The 15,879-nt window shown below is 31.2% G+C and overlaps 2 protein-coding genes across 2 annotated transcripts; both read left to right on the forward strand.

The window, feature by feature from the left end:
- Positions 1-1,974: 1,974 nt before the first annotated feature.
- LOC121212351 (uncharacterized) lies at positions 1,975-10,171 on the forward strand. Its single transcript, XM_041084823.1, has 5 exons — positions 1,975-2,046; positions 4,769-5,035; positions 7,315-7,394; positions 9,579-9,909; positions 10,142-10,171. Exons 1-5 carry the CDS (start codon positions 1,975-1,977, stop codon positions 10,169-10,171), a joined length of 780 nt encoding a protein of 259 aa, XP_040940757.1.
- Positions 10,172-11,370: 1,199 nt separating this feature from the next.
- Positions 11,371-15,229, forward strand: LOC107893333 (DNA repair protein recA homolog 3, mitochondrial). The gene is made up of 8 exons (XM_016818287.2): positions 11,371-11,702; positions 11,831-11,888; positions 12,207-12,424; positions 12,533-12,620; positions 12,953-13,125; positions 13,365-13,511; positions 13,872-14,003; positions 14,491-15,229. Exons 1-8 carry the CDS (start codon positions 11,646-11,648, stop codon positions 14,875-14,877), a joined length of 1,260 nt encoding a protein of 419 aa, XP_016673776.2. The 5' UTR covers positions 11,371-11,645; the 3' UTR covers positions 14,878-15,229.
- The last annotated feature ends 650 nt before the right edge of the window (positions 15,230-15,879 follow it).

A 15,879-nucleotide genomic window follows, 5' to 3' on the forward strand; every position in this document is an offset into this window, starting at 1 on the left:
GCTCCACTAACTTTTACTATTCGTTTAAGGTCATTTATGTATATAACTAGAAAATTAAGTTATTTTCATAATTAATCAAAATTTTAAGGTTATTTTTATAATAATAAAAAAAGCCCACTTTTCTTTACATCTCACGTCACCCAAAATTAGTTTCTAATTTCCTTCAAAAGTAACAGTATATAATTTTTAATTTAAAACCCAATTGGAAACTTGAATTTGTAATTTGTTTATAATTTATAATGAGTCAAAATTGAAAACTTGAATTTTTCTTTGGATAAAGTAACTAGTTGTTGACCCAATTTTTTTAGATGTTTTTATTTCGGTCACCTAAATAAAATTATTTGTAATTTGGTCATCATTATTAGAGAAATTTTTATTTTAGTCACCCAAACATTAAATCCCTAACGGTGGTTTACTGTGCATGTCATGTCATCATGTTTTTTTACTAATTTAACCCTCCACACAGTAAAATTGGGTGACTAAAATGAAAAAAATTCTCTAACAGAAGTGACCAAAATGAAAGCATTGAAAAAGTTAAGTGAGCAACTAGATAGTTCACCCTAAAAAAAACTATAAAATTACCCGTCGGGGTTGACAAGATCATTTGGGGAGGTACCTCGACAGGTTCTTTTTCCCTTAAAAATGCCTATGAAAAGCTTCAGGAAGGGTCGTGGAATCCGAAAAAACATATTTGGCATATCCCCTGAAAATTCCAAAACCCCCAATAGATTTGGTATTTTATTTGGCTGACTTTCAATCAACGTCTGCTTACTGAGGTGGAACTAGCAAGGCGAGGACTAGGTCATAATTCAACATGTGGGGTTTATGGTCATGGTTTTGAGGATGCGCTTCATGCGATTAGAGACTATTTTGCAACGATGAATGTCTGGGATCATTTAATTCCAACTAAATGGCATGCTAGGTTCTATGCAGGAAATTTGTATGATTGGCTTATGTTAAACTTGCAAAATTAGCATGACTGGTGTTTAGGAGATGTAGACTAGCGATGTCTATTTGGGATCACCGCATGGCATATTTGGAAGAATCGTAATCTTCTCATTTTTCTAGGGTGCTTATTGGAGTGTTAATGAATCTATTAAGGTGTCTTACAGTTAGGGAAAGCAATTTGTCTCTTCAACTAGGGGCAAGATGACTGAGATACGAGGTAAGTTTTCAACTTTATGTTTATTTAACGATTCAGTCATTTTAAGTACAGATGGGTCTGTCCAGAAAGAAGCTGGTTTTGCGACCAGAGGGAGAATAGTGCGTGATCGAGACAGAGCATGGATTATTGGTTTTAATAGACATTTGGAAGATTGATTTGTTTTTAATACTGAGTCGTGGGGTATTTTGAATGGATTGATTATTTTATCTGACAGGGGATATAATAATGTGTTAATTCAATCGGATTGTCTTAAGGCAGTTACATCTATTTAAGAGAGGTCTCCAGAAAGGTTAAATTATGCTTTGGTTAGAATAATTCCTCAGATGTTATCGCATTTCAAATAGTGGATCATTAAAAACATTTCTAGAGAGAAAAATTAAGAAGCTAGTCGTTTGGTCAAACTGGTCCAGCATGGATCTAAAGATTTCTGCTTGTTTAAGGTCTCCTTGTTGAAGGGACTAGGTCTAGTTTATGTAATTAATTTTTTATATTCTACTTTTCCAAAAAAAAAAGGTCAAACATCAATTTCCTCAATTAAGTTATCTATTTTTGGTAAAAATAAATTATAACTTTACGGTAAATTATATCATTGGTCACCCAAGTATTAACTTATTTTTATTTTAGTCATTAACTTAAAAAGTTTTTCGATTTCACCATTAAAGTTATCTAAAATTAAATATTTGAATCACTGCTTCGTTAAATTAGGAGGTTCCAAGACTAATTTGATTGGTATGAAAAGTAAAATCCAAAGGCATTGGGAGGTTAAGGTGTCGCATGTTGCGAGGAGTCGGAATTTAGTAGCGGATGGCATGGAAAGATTAGCAGTGAAGCTTCCATCGGAGAGACAACTCATTGATCTTGCTCCTCTTTCTGTTACCGATGTATATACAGCCGAGTGTGCTGCTTTTCAAAGATCCCTGCTGCAATACTTTGTTGCTTTCCCTTTCAAAAAAAAAAGGTTAAATTTCAAAGATTTTTTTTATCAAAATATTATTCATGTCCATTTTACAATCAACAAAGATTAATTCTTTTATGGTTCGTAGTTCCATCACAAAATATTGTTATTTTCAGAGTTTGAATATGAGATTTCCTTTTAAGAGTACAACTTCCCTTACCATTACACTAAAAAAATAAGTTTAAGGGTGTAAAAAACCCTCAAACTTTAAAAAAAAAGAAGCAATTAAGCTATTGTCTTTTTCCCCCCCACTCAATTGAGTACTTAAACTGCTAAAATGCATTAAAAAAATTTTTTTTGATCGTTAACTTTAACAGTTGATTATTAAAGTTAATTGCCTTTAATTTTTTTAGTTAAAGCCACCACGTGTCACAACCACGGCGTGACATGTGGTAAAAATGATAAAAATAAAAAAATAAAAAATTAATTTTTAATAAAAATATAAAAATATATTAAAAATTATAACATTTTATAGAGTCGTAAGAAAATTATAAAAAAAGTAAAGAAATATAAAATTCGTAAAAAAATTATAAAAATTAAATTACTAAAAGAAAATTTTTATAATTTTTTTATAACTTTTATTCATTTTTATTTTTTTATATTTTTAGTCACACATATTTTGAAATAAACATGAATTTAATTGCTTTTCTTTTATGTATTTAAAAGTTCAAATACATTTTACACTCTAAAACCAAAAAAATATTGCATTAAGCCCAAAAAAATCTCGACCAAGTAAAATTATATTGTTTACCGTGGATTTAAAAATTGAACTTTTTTTTTATTTAAAAAAATCCAACATTTTTCGACCGAAATATATGAAAGGAAGACACCATGTTGATCCGGCGACATTCAATGTTGGCGTCTGGTCCCAAAAAGTTCCAAAATCTCCACCTTAAACCGGCAACTTTTAGAATTGTCTCGTCCATTCAACCTCTTCCTTCCAAAGTTAATATTAAAATATTTGAGAGATGTTTCCATCCATGCATATGTATATATTATAACTAAAAAAACATATACGATCAGATTTTTAATTGATAAATTATATTTAAAGGTGTTCATGGGTCGAGTCAGATTAAGTTTGGGTCAGGCTTAAGCATAATATATACTTTATGCTTCGTCAAACTTGATTCGGCTTGAAATATGAACATTAAATTTTCTCAAACCTGTCCATATTTGTAAAATGTTAACACAAGCTTATTTTAAGTCTGTCCATATTATTTTTAATTTTTTAATATTATTTTAATTTAATAATTTTTTATTTATTAAAATTTTCTATATAATCATCTTAATATTATTTTAATATTTACATTAAAGTAGTATTATATATTTAATATAAGTATTTTTGTAATATGTTATAATTTACATAATATAAAATATTATAAACTTAAAAATAGGTCGAGCTGAGTTGAGCTCTAGTAATAAATGTTCCAGTCCAAGCCCGACCTATATTTTAAACAGATTTTTTTTTGCACAAGTCTATTTTTTAGGTCAAATATTTTTACCCAAAACCCTCTCAAAATTTGAACGACCTTCGAGTTTGAATAAATAATCCGACTTATGAATAAATCTAATGGTAACAAATGGCGTCAAAAATCTAGAACTAAGGATAAATTATGACAATTTGATGAAACAACATTGAATTACGACATTTCTCATTTTTTTCCAACCATATTTGGCTGCCTCTTTTAAACATTTAAATCACGAGGGAATACAAAATTAATCACATTTATTTTTTAGAAAAAAAGAAAAGAAAAAAGCTTTATTATTATTATTATTAATTTTATATTATTTTAATTTAATATTTTTATTTATTGAATTTTTTATATAGTTATTTTAACATTATTTTAATATTTACATTAAATTAGTATTATACATTTAGTATAGATTTATTTTTTAATGTATTATAAATTATATAATATATAAAAATAACATAATATAAAATATTATAAACTTACAAACAAGTCGAGCTAGGCTCGAGCCTTAAATGTTCAAACTTAAATTCGACTCATATTTAAAACGAACCTAATTTTTTTATCAAAACTTATTTTTTAAATTTATATTTTTATCTAAACCCTTTTAAATTTCGGATGAACTTTCATGCATAAATATATAACCTGACCATGAAATGGTATAGAAATAAATACCTTGGTCAATTAAATATTTGAATATACTTTTCTTAAAAAATGTCACAAATAAAGTCCCCTTTTATGCTTGGTTTACTCCCATCTTAAAAGACATGGGTCACTCAACTTTTCTTTGTTAGCCTTACGTACCTACAATCCGAGTAACATAATAACATTGGGGAAGTTACAATGATGTTTTTGGTTACAGTTGTGAAGTTGAATCTGCAAAAATTTGGGATTGTAGCAATAGGTTCTCTTCATGGACCGAGACATGATTGACAGGAAGATTGCTATAAATTAATTTTGATATCAATGTAGGGTCTGTTTGATAGGGGGAAATGATTTTCCGGAAATGGTTTTCCCCATTTTCCGGTGTTTGATTGGAGGAAAATGATTTCCTTTTGGAAAATCAATTCCAAAACACGGGAAAATCAACCCTATATTTCCGGAAAATGTCTTACCCCTTAGAAATCGGTAAGACATTTTCCACAGCTCATCTTCTCACCGTTGAAACCATTTCCATAGCTCCTCATCATCTCTGCCTCATCTCCTCTGCTATTGTTGCTAATTTTACTGTATCCACAACATTATTGTTTTGTTTTACTGCCGACAGTCTTCCCTAACCCTATCTCCCCTTCTCCATTTTTGTTCCCAAATCCAAAATCAAGGCATCAAGCTACCTCCGTCCTCCATCGATCCACCTCCGGTCTACCTCCGGTCCTCCACCCAGTTCCAGTTCCAGAAAATCAAGGGTTTGTTTATTCCCGAATCGCCAACAAATTCGTATTTAAGGTAAACTCTTTGTTTACTCGTTGATGTTCATAATTTGTCTGTTTAGCATCACTTGTTTGTTTAGCTGGTTTAGCTTCTTTGCTAAATGTTTGATTTATCAGTGATTTATTTGATTCATTATTGCATTTGATTATGGTAACTTATTTTAGATTTCTGGGTTTGATTTCACGTCTTTGATGATGCTTCGGTTCTATTCAGCGTTGTTTAATTCATTTTGAGTTTGTTATTAAAAAGAAAAAGAAATGATTGCTTTTCTTGGCATTATTATTGATTTTGGGTAGGATTTTCTTTTTATCTTTTGGGTTTGCATGGATGTGATTCAGATTGGATCGAATAAGGCCAGAAGATTAGTATTTTGGGTCTAACTGATTGTTCGTGTTCTGAATTTCATTTTGGAGGTTCGGTTTTTCTTTTTGGGTTTCTTGTTTTGGAAAATCAATAAAAAAGGAGCAACAATGGGATTGCTAAAGGTTCGGTTAGGTAATTAGTGTTTCATGTAGGAGTGAGTTTCATTGTTAGAATTGATTGGATCATACTATGTGGAGAGCAGTAGAAATTGTTTTATAATAGATTCTATAAAGCTCCTAATCTGATAAGAGCCAACACTCCTATTTCGATGAAACTAAACATGAAGAATACCCAGGCTGGTCTCTTTCAGACATGGACAAGATGGCCATTGATCCTCTTCAACTTGCTCAGCTTGGAAAAAGGTTAGATGAGGATGAAGAAGATTACGATGAGGAAGGGTAGGGCTAAGTAGTTAGGGGGCAACGCTCTTAGGAAAGTTAGTGTTCCAGATCAGATTAGAACTCAAGTAGAAAGGTCAAGAAAAGGCAAATGTCGAAATGACCTCATTGGAATATGGAAGTATATCCTATGTACGTCTCTCTCTCTCTCTGTCTGTTTATCCTTGCTAACATAACTTTAAAATGGTAGCTTCCCACACCAATGAGACACCTGTCTTGGAACTTGCTCGTTACTCAACGAAAGAACATGGCTTTTTAGTGTAATAGAATTGCCCTCAGAAAATCTATGTTGAACTATTGATCATTTGCTTGTTTGTGTTTTCGATTAGATCGTTTAGGCAAATTCAGCTGTCTTGTCCTGTTCGTTGTTTACTTTTAATTTAATTTAGTCTGCTTGCTTCCTATGCTGTATTAACAGTTCTTTGACCGTGAGTTGCCATTAGCACTAACCAAATTCAACTTTATGCTGCTTAGACTCAAGTGGCTGTTGGATATGAATATGTATTTGTTTGATTATTTATAAGTTTTTTTTTCATATATTTATATGGTCTTTGAAGGATCATATTATAAAGGTTCTTTGAAAGATTATACTCAGTAATGTATGAATGTGTAGGATGTTATAACTAAAAAAAATGAAGAGTAAGAAGATAGAAAATAAAGTGTAGTGATGGGAAGAATAAACTGGCAGCCATTGAGTATGGATGTGTTCCAAGCTTCTTTTGAACTTTGATTTCTATGCACACGACTTCATTTCCTTTGATTTGAATATTTTTCAAATCTTTTTTGAAAATTTTCATCTATTTTAATGGTCATATCTTTGTCCAAAACATGTTGGACATGTGTACTTAAAAAAGTTAATAGAGTTTGAGCAACGTAAAAGACCGTTATTTATGCAGCATTATTTTATATACTAAGTTTAGGGTATTTGATTCAACCTATATTTCCCTAAAAAATCTCATTATTTACTTATATTTGAATATCAATGTAAAAATATAATGCTCGAAATTTGATTAATATATGGTTTAAAATTAGGGTTTAATTGTTTTAATTTAAATCCAATTAATTGTATATGAACAAAATTCCTCTATCCTTAATTAAGCTATATACATCTCCCTACTCTTAATCTGACACATGCATTACATTATATATTATTCATAACCAAATTTGCCCTTAAGCTACCTTTTTGCCTTTAATTGTTCTTCTACAGATTATTGTTAATATGGTAATGAGAGTTGTTGAGGATGATTAAATATTATATCAGGAATTATGGATGAAATGTTGGAGTTTTTAATTAATATCGATATAAATTTAATTATTATAGAAGTGAAAAGATAAAAACATGTGATGTTGTCTTTAATTATACAAGTTGGATGTAATTGTGTTAAAATAAACGGTTGAAGATGACCCAATTTTTGTATGTTTATTGATTTGGATTTTGATTATGTTTATTGATGATGGCAAGACTGATGTTGTCTTAGCTTCTATTTTTATTGCTCCTAACGGTTCTAATTTCTTTGTATGCTTGACCTCCAGCTGTATAGTTCTTGCTGTCCTAGCCTCTACCTCAGCATTCGTACTCGTGTTGGTGGCCTTGGTCGATATTTTCATAAGAGGTTTGTGGTGTGCTTGATTTATGATAAGCCTTCTAATATGCATTTGTGGTTGTTATAATTCGGTTCAAGTGAATTAAATGGTTGTTGGATGTGTTTGGGTATGGTTTATTATTGATTTACATTTTTTCTGTAATTTGTTGGGAAATGGCAGTGATGAGCTGTTATATTTATGATAAGACTGATATTTTTGTTAATTATGTCCGAAATTTTAACTGTATATATAGCAATTGTAGCAGTGCAGTTAAACATTATTTATAACATTGTCAAATTTATAATTTAAAAAATTATAAAAAATAGAAATAAATTTTTTTATAACATTGTCAAATTTATAATTTAAAAAAATTATAAAAAATAGAAATAAAAAAAATTTATAACATTGTCAAATTTTTTTGTTTATATTGAAATAAAAAAAGAAAACACACTTGATAGCAATTGAAGTATTTAAAACTCTTTTATATACATGATCAATATATGTATGTATTGGTAACTTAATAATATATAACAAACTCTTGCACCAATTGAAGTATTGTATTAACTATGATCAATATTTAAGTGCTACTTTAAAAAATTATTATTGGGCAATTATAATTAGCTTGATATGTATGTATGCACTTTTTTAGTCATGGTAACTTTATGTGATCTTATGAAAATCTTGCATCTTTTGTAGTAGTGATCATATATTTGTGTGGCATTATTTTGTGTAGATGGATCGTAATCAAAATCAAATGGCAATTGCCGGAGTTGTGGCTTCAGATTTAGCTTTTGGGGCTCTTTGGATTAAAAAATTAGAAACTAGGAAGGAAATTGCTTCTCGCCCTCGTGTGAATCGAGATTATGAAAGAGAAAACTATATTAATAGTATTTTATATAGTGGTGACCAGCATTGCATTGATATAATAAGGATGAGACCGATCGCCTTTTTTAATTTATGTGATATTCTTAGTATGAATAATTTGTTACAATCGTCTAAATCTGTCGATATTAGGGAGCAAGTAGTTATATTTTTACATATAATTGGTCATAATGTAAGGTTTCGAGTGATTGGATCTAGATATTATAGATCAATTCAGACAGTTCACCATTACTTTAGGGTTGTATTGAGAGCTATTTTGAAATTGTATAGACTAGTTATTAGATTACCTGATGAGTCAACTCCTAGTGAAATTAGAAACAATCCAAGGTTTTATCCTTATTTTAAAGATTGTATTGGAGCATTAGATGGAACTCATATTCGTGCATCGGTTCCACTTAGCATGCAAGGAAGATTTCGTAGCCGTAAAGGGGGGACGACACAAAATGTATTGGCTGCCATTACATTTGATTTGAAATTTGCCTATGTTCTAGCTGGTTGGGAAGGTAGTGCACATGATTCTCGTATTTTAAGTGATGCACTTTCACGCCCAAGAGGATTAAGAATTCCAGAAGGTAATATTTATCACAAATAGTTCCAGTAAGCTCATAGTTTATCAGTATTAATTACGTATTGTAAAATTGTAGGTAAATATTATCTTGCTGATGCTGGATATGGCATCCGAATTGGATGTATTACCCCATATCGTGGTGTTCGATATCATTTAAAAGAGTTTGGTGCTGAAGAGCCTGAAAATGCAAAGGAACTCTTTAATCTTCGACATTCATCATTACGGATCACTGTTGAACGTGTTTTTGGGATTTTGAAGAAACGGTTTCGTGTATTAGATGCTGAACCATTTTGGAATTTTCAAACTCAAGTAGATATAGTTTTGGCTTGTTGTATAATTCATAATCATATAATTGGAGTTGATCCTAGTGATTTACTTAATCAAGGATTATACGATGAGTCTGAGTTTGATTCGATAATACAAACTCTCACGGAGCGAGAAGAAAGACAAGAAGCAAGAGAATGGTCTGCTAAGAGAGATGAGATTGCAGAAACTATGTGGACTGATTATATGGCTAGAAATATTAGGTAGATTTAGGGCTTAGGGTTATTATTTCTATGTTATGTATGTTTTAGACTGATGTTTTTTTTTGTAAATGTTGGTTGGATAATAACATTGTCAAATTTTAGATTGTTGGATTTTGATATATGTCTTGAATTTGTTAGATATTGATTATGTTTTAACATTGTTGGATATTGAATTGATTATTATGTTTTAAGCTTGTTGGATATTGAAATTATTGACAATGACAATTATTATGTAGAATGGGTAAGGGCAACAAAGAAGGGACCTCCAAGCAATTCAGGTGGACAAAACCGATGGAACATGTTTTCCTTGAAATTCTAGCAGAGGAGGCTCGAAAAGGAAATAAGCCTTCTAATACTTTCAAATCAGTTTCTATTAATCGAGTTGCTGACGCCATTTCTTCTAGATTCCAAGTCCAATGCGATACGAAGCACGTGGAAAATCATTTGAGGACAGTAAAAAACCAGTGGCAGATTATATGCAAAATTCGAGGTGAAAGTGGTTTTGGATGGGATGATAACATGAAAATGATCACATGTGATAGAGCAACATACGATGCAACAGTGATGGTAATATATGTATATATATGTTAAGTATATTTCAATTGTTTTTTACTTGTTATTCTAATTGTGTATAATATCCAACAGACACACAAGAAGTATGAACCATTTTTGAATAAAAGCATTGATCATTATGATGAAATGGCTGTGGTTGTTGGCAAAGATATGGCAACAGGGAGTTTTGCTAGAACATTTGCTGACATAGATTTGGATGATGGTAATGAAGATTCAATGCCTGTAGACTGCGACAATGAAGAGGCTGAAGAGGTAAGAACAAATGTATCTTCATCTGGCACATCCAAACGTAAAAGAAAAAGTGGTCAAGAAAGTCTCGTTGATGAACAAATTAAATTTGTGGGTGAGCAACTTGGCGAAATTGCTAATGCTTTGAAACAATTTACTGCCGACAAGACAGCACAGCTTTACGAACAAGTGATGTCGATGGAGGAAGAAGGATTTGATGATGAATTCTTGTGTTCGGTGTGTGATTATCTAGGGAGTCATGAATCAGAGGCCAAAATGTTTTTAGTTAAAAATAAGAAGCATAGAAAAATTTGGCTTCAAAAATTTTCTCAGGGTTGAAGATATTGATACTTTTATGTGGTGTAATATTATGCACTTGGACAATGTTGTTATTATGTGGTGTACTACTAATTATGTATTTGGATAATATTATTTCTAGTACTCATTATGGTTTCGAAGCAATTTATAATTATTCAATATTCTTACTAGTACTCATTGTGGATAATATTTTTTCAATTTATAACGATCAATATTGTAGCTTATTATTGAGTATTATTATAAATAAATCATTGCAATATATGTAAAAACAATTTAAAATATAAAAAATTATTAATATATATTAATATATGTAAAAAATAACTTTTCCGGAAAATGTTTTCAGGAAATCTGTCAAACAGCGGAAAATATTTTACACAGATTCAATCAAACACCAGAAAATATTTTCCAGTAAGTCATTTTACAGAAAAGTAAAACATTTTCCAGAAATCATTTTACGGAAAACATTTTACTGCCAATCAAACAGACCCGTAGTTAATATCGTATCCATAGATTTATCGTTTTTGTTTTGGTACCATTATATATCGATACGGGCATGTTTGAATGTATTGTTTCGAGTTTATTGATGTTTTTAAATATTTTTTCACATATATATATATGTTTATAGTCTCGTTTTTAGTTTCTTAATGATTATATATTATTTTGATAAAAATAAAATATATATTATATATACATGTAAATATATTCTCAATTACATCTATATAAATATATTTATATGTAAATATAAAATATAAAATTATTAATTAGATTCATCCTTAAAAAGAACTATTAAATAAATTCAATAATTTAATTTAATGGCTTTTAAAAATATAATTATAGAAAAATTAATGTAGTTAAGATTAAAAATTTTAAAAGTAGAATAAAATTTAGATAGATAAAATTTGGATTATTTTGCCATATAGAGGCCATTTTAACCGCACTAAAAAGAGAGGGAAACAAAACCCAACCCCAAAACCCTAACTTCCACATTTCACATTTCACAGAGCAGGGTGTCACTTTGTTTCTCTGCTCTCATTTCTTCTTCCTTTTAAACCCCAAATGAAAACAGAAAGACCCGAAGCATTTTTTAGTCCATGGAATAACATTTAAGCTCAATTAATTTGTTCTTCAATCCCCTTCCTTCAAAACCCATTGTTTTTTGCTAATTTGTTCTTCCCGTGCTTGATATGGCGAGGTTTCTTCGAAATATTTCTCATTTGAAACATTCTTTCCATGCTCCACAGGTTTTAATGCTTACCCTTTTGTTTATTTTCTTCGATAAGATCACAGCCCTTTTGTTTTTTTTCATGTTAAAAGTATCTGATTGTATTTCACTGTGTTCATGGAACTTCGAATCTGTTCTTTTTTGCAGATATGTAGAGGAGGGGTATTAGGGTCATATTCACAGCTATGTAACTTTTCTTCTAAAGGTATTGAAACTTCCATTTCGAGCTTTTAATTAGAATGTTGATACCCAAATTAATGTTGCATGTGACTGTAGAAGAGTGTTTTTTTTTCGTGGCATTTTTTATTAACTTAATTCATGTTTGAATGCTGTGATGATATTTAATTGAAAGAAGTCAAGTTTACCATAGAGTATGGTGGTTAATTCAGGGTCCTTTCTGTAAAAAAAAAAAAAGGAAGTTTGATCTAAATGATGGAGCTCTTTAGTTATTTTGCTTGAGTTGACTTTATTTTGAGTTAAAAAAATAAATATGGTACTTACTTAATGCATGTACGCTTTGAAGGTAGGAGGAAATCCAAGTCAGATGGAAGTGATTCTGGTGAGGAGAATATTTCGAAGAAAGATTTAGCTCTAAAGCAAGCCCTGGATCAGATTACTAGTTCTTTTGGAAAAGGATCTATTATGTGGCTTGGTCGTTCCGAGTCTCCTCGAAATGTGCCAGTAGTTTCCACCGGTTCTTTTGCTTTGGATGTAGCACTTGGTATCGGTGGCCTTCCAAAGGTACCCCGCAATTCTCGTTTTGTTTATTCCCCCTTTTCCTGCTACTAAGTGATAGCTGCCTATGATGTTTATTAGTTCCTTAAACACCACTTTATTGGACTATTACAGGGCCGTGTTGTGGAGATATATGGACCAGAGGCTTCTGGGAAAACAACACTCGCACTTCATGTAATTGCTGAAGCACAGAAACAAGGAGGTCATTTAATGTAGTTTAACTTAGTACTGTCTGATTTATGATTTGTTACGACTTACGACAAACTTCTCATTCATATGACATTCATTATTCATAAACAATTCTCTTATGCTTTGATGATTAAAACTGATAGTAGGAAGCTACGGCTAGACCTCTTGTTACTTTCCAATATCATTATGTGAGTTTTGTATGGAGCGATTTGACATTCTTATATTTATAAGGTGATTACATTTGGAGGGTGGAGGAGTTTTTGTTGTGACTACTGTTCTGTTGATGTTGTTGCCGTTATCTCTGTGCTGGATGCTTACATGTTTCTAGAATCTTATAATATGCAGGTTATTGTGTTTTTGTCGATGCGGAGCATGCTCTTGATCCAGCTCTAGCTGAGACAATTGGAGTAAACACTGAGAATTTACTTCTTTCGCAACCAGATTGTGGAGAACAAGCTCTCAGTCTTGTAGACACCCTTATACGGAGTGGATCTGTTGATGTTGTTGTTGTTGACAGTGTAAGGTGTTTTCGGATTTATTTCTTTTTCCATTATGGAGTCTGGTCTAATAAATACTGCTGTTAGCTGGTAGAACATGCTGTGAGGAGGATTTTTTGTAATAATTGTTTTTTTGTGCCAAATCAATTGGAATAGTCATTGTTGAAGGGTTGAATTCTATAGTTTTTTTCTATGTTATATTCTGATTTTCTTATATTTATTTGGAAGTGAGTCCTGAAATAATTTTGTTTTCATGCCAGGTAGCTGCTCTAGTGCCTAAAGGTGAGCTTGATGGTGAGATGGGTGATGCTCATATGGCAATGCAAGCTAGACTGATGAGCCAGGCTCTCCGTAAATTGAGTCATTCCCTATCATTGTCACAAACCATATTGATTTTTATAAATCAGGTATACGATTTATATCCTGAGTATGCCCTTGATAAGTTTTGTTGATAAACTTAATATTAGCATGATAGTTCTCTAAAGCTTCAATTTGTTAAAATGAGCAACTTTTTTGCTTTGAGGTGGTTTAATCAAAGATTAAGATTATACTCCATGTCATTGACATCGAGAGTTTTGCCCATTGGCAAACTTTTTGCTCCTTTTTTTAAAGCTTCTAGTCAGACTGATAGAATGTTCCTAGCTGAACTGTTGCCCCCAATTCTGGTCAGGCGTGGAGTTCTTGCAAGATTCTAGGTTTGCAATACCAAATGAATCATGGAAATTTCATGCTTTTATATAAGAAATTAACTTTTTTACTTTTATCAGGTGAGGTCAAAACTTTCAACTTTTGGATTTGGTGGGCCAACCGAAGTTACATGCGGTGGTAATGCCTTAAAGTTCTATGCTTCAGTTCGTCTAAATATTCGGAGAACTGGGTTGGTCAAGAAAGGAGAAGAGGTACCAAGCTGTATCCTTTCTTTCCTTGCATGAATTGATTTTGGATGTAACAGTTTAAGAAAGTCTCTGATCTTATAATTCACCTAAAATTTTCTTAGGTGCAGTGATTTGATTATTTTCCTTTATCTTGGTTGAATCTCTGTTGAGCAACACATTAAAATTTCCTTTCAATGCTCTTAATCTCTGTTGAGCAACTCACTAAAATTTCCTTTCAATGTTCTTACATTCCCAAGAAAGTTAAACATGCAGTTATATTGTTTTTGCTCAAATCTACAGGCTGGCTAATATAATTTTGAAAGGCTTAAATTCTTTAATCAATCTTCACTATTTACTGCCTTGCATATCCAGTTTTGAGTGCAAAAGACTTGTCATGAAGATTAGGAAATTATAAAATATCCAAATCTCGATAATTCTCTTTGACAGTCGAACAAATTTGCTATATTTTTCCATGTATCATAGTGTTTATTGATGTTTCTATGATCTTTAGACTATTGGAAGTCAAGTTCTTGTGAAGGTTGTGAAGAACAAACACGCTCCGCCATTTAAGAATGCTGAATTCGAGCTTGAGTTTGGAAAGGGAATCTGCCGGGAAGGGGAGATCATAAATTTGGCAACGAAACACAAATTTGTTACAAAGGCTGGCTCATTCTACACTTTCAATGACCAGAAAATCCATGGCAAGGAAGCCTTCAAAAACTTTTTGGTTGAAAACGAAAGTGCACGGGAAGAACTTGCTACGAAACTTAGGGAAAAGCTACTTGAACCTGAGAACAAAAAGGAACGGCAGGGTGATATCTCTGATGGGGATGCATCAGAAGAAATAATTTCAACTGATACTACCGATGAAGAAGCTGTTACTGCCATTGAAGCTTAAGTATGCATGTGACTCGGAACGAAACCCCCTTTGTTCCCCTTACAGGTTCATTCCTTTGCTGATTGAATTTTTCAGTGGACATGATGACTGAAGGATTTGAAGGTTCTTCGATTCACAGTAAACATTCAACCTTTTGCCATACGAATAGACAGCATTGTAAGGTAAAGTTTGTTAAGTTGTATTTGTTTTGTACATGTATGGTCTAGTGGGGTTTGAATGTTTTTGTGGTTCAATAGGTTGAAAAATTACTTGCTCTTCATTGGACTCTCCAACTTCTCTACTGTCATATGTCCAGCCCTATTCAACATGTTATTGAGGCCAAATATATGTTATATATAGTAGTATTTATTTATATACTGTGGTAACTTTGTCTCTCTGGGGTTTGAATGTTAGAATCTGCCATCATCCTCCTACTTCCTCTATACCAAAAAGAAAAAAATAGGGCTTATTTGGATAAAATAAAGTAAATGGTTCATTTTAAGAAAAGGTAATAGTTTTTAATATTTTGGTCAGGATGTTAGGAATATATAAAAGAGAACAAATATTGATATTCAAAATTGAAATTATTGAATACACTCTTTTGAAATAAAATTGTGTGAAAATTAAGTTTTGTTGTTTATGTCACTTAGGCATTGCTTGGTATGGTAAAGTGGGAAGAAAATTAGAAAGACATGGAAAATATAAGAGTATGGTTGGTTTTATATATATCTGTTTATGAGTTGAGTTATCTTATGAAGTTTAAATGTCTTTTTGAAATCTGAAAGAGGTTGAGTAAAAATATTAGGTCTGAAAAATGATTTGGATAAATAAATTAGGTCCGTTTAAAATATGACTTGAGTTTGAATATTTAAGGTTTGAGTTTAGTCCGTTTTAAGTTTATAATATTTTATATTATGTAATTTATAATATATTAATAAAATAAATTTATATTAAATATATAATATTATTTTAATGTAAATATTAAAATAATATTAAGATGATTATATAAAAAATTTTAATAAA

This window comes from Gossypium hirsutum, chromosome A13 (genome assembly GCF_007990345.1).
Source record: "Gossypium hirsutum isolate 1008001.06 chromosome A13, Gossypium_hirsutum_v2.1, whole genome shotgun sequence".
Taxonomy (NCBI): domain Eukaryota; kingdom Viridiplantae; phylum Streptophyta; class Magnoliopsida; order Malvales; family Malvaceae; genus Gossypium; species Gossypium hirsutum.

Coding starts and splice junctions, on each gene's coding strand:
- LOC107893333 (XM_016818287.2), top strand. CDS start 11,646: ATGGCGAGGTTTCTTCGAAATATTTCTCATTTGAAACATTCTTTCCAT. Junction 11,889..12,206: donor ATGTAACTTTTCTTCTAAAG/GTATTGAAACTT, acceptor TACGCTTTGAAG/GTAGGAGGAAATCCAAGTCA. Junction 12,425..12,532: donor GTATCGGTGGCCTTCCAAAG/GTACCCCGCAAT, acceptor GGACTATTACAG/GGCCGTGTTGTGGAGATATA.
- LOC121212351 (XM_041084823.1), top strand. CDS start 1,975: ATGGAAAGATTAGCAGTGAAGCTTCCATCGGAGAGACAACTCATTGAT. Junction 2,047..4,768: donor CTCCTCTTTCTGTTACCGAT/GTATATACAGCC, acceptor CCATTTCCATAG/CTCCTCATCATCTCTGCCTC. Junction 9,910..10,141: donor CATACGATGCAACAGTGATG/GTAATATATGTA, acceptor CAATGCCTGTAG/ACTGCGACAATGAAGAGGCT.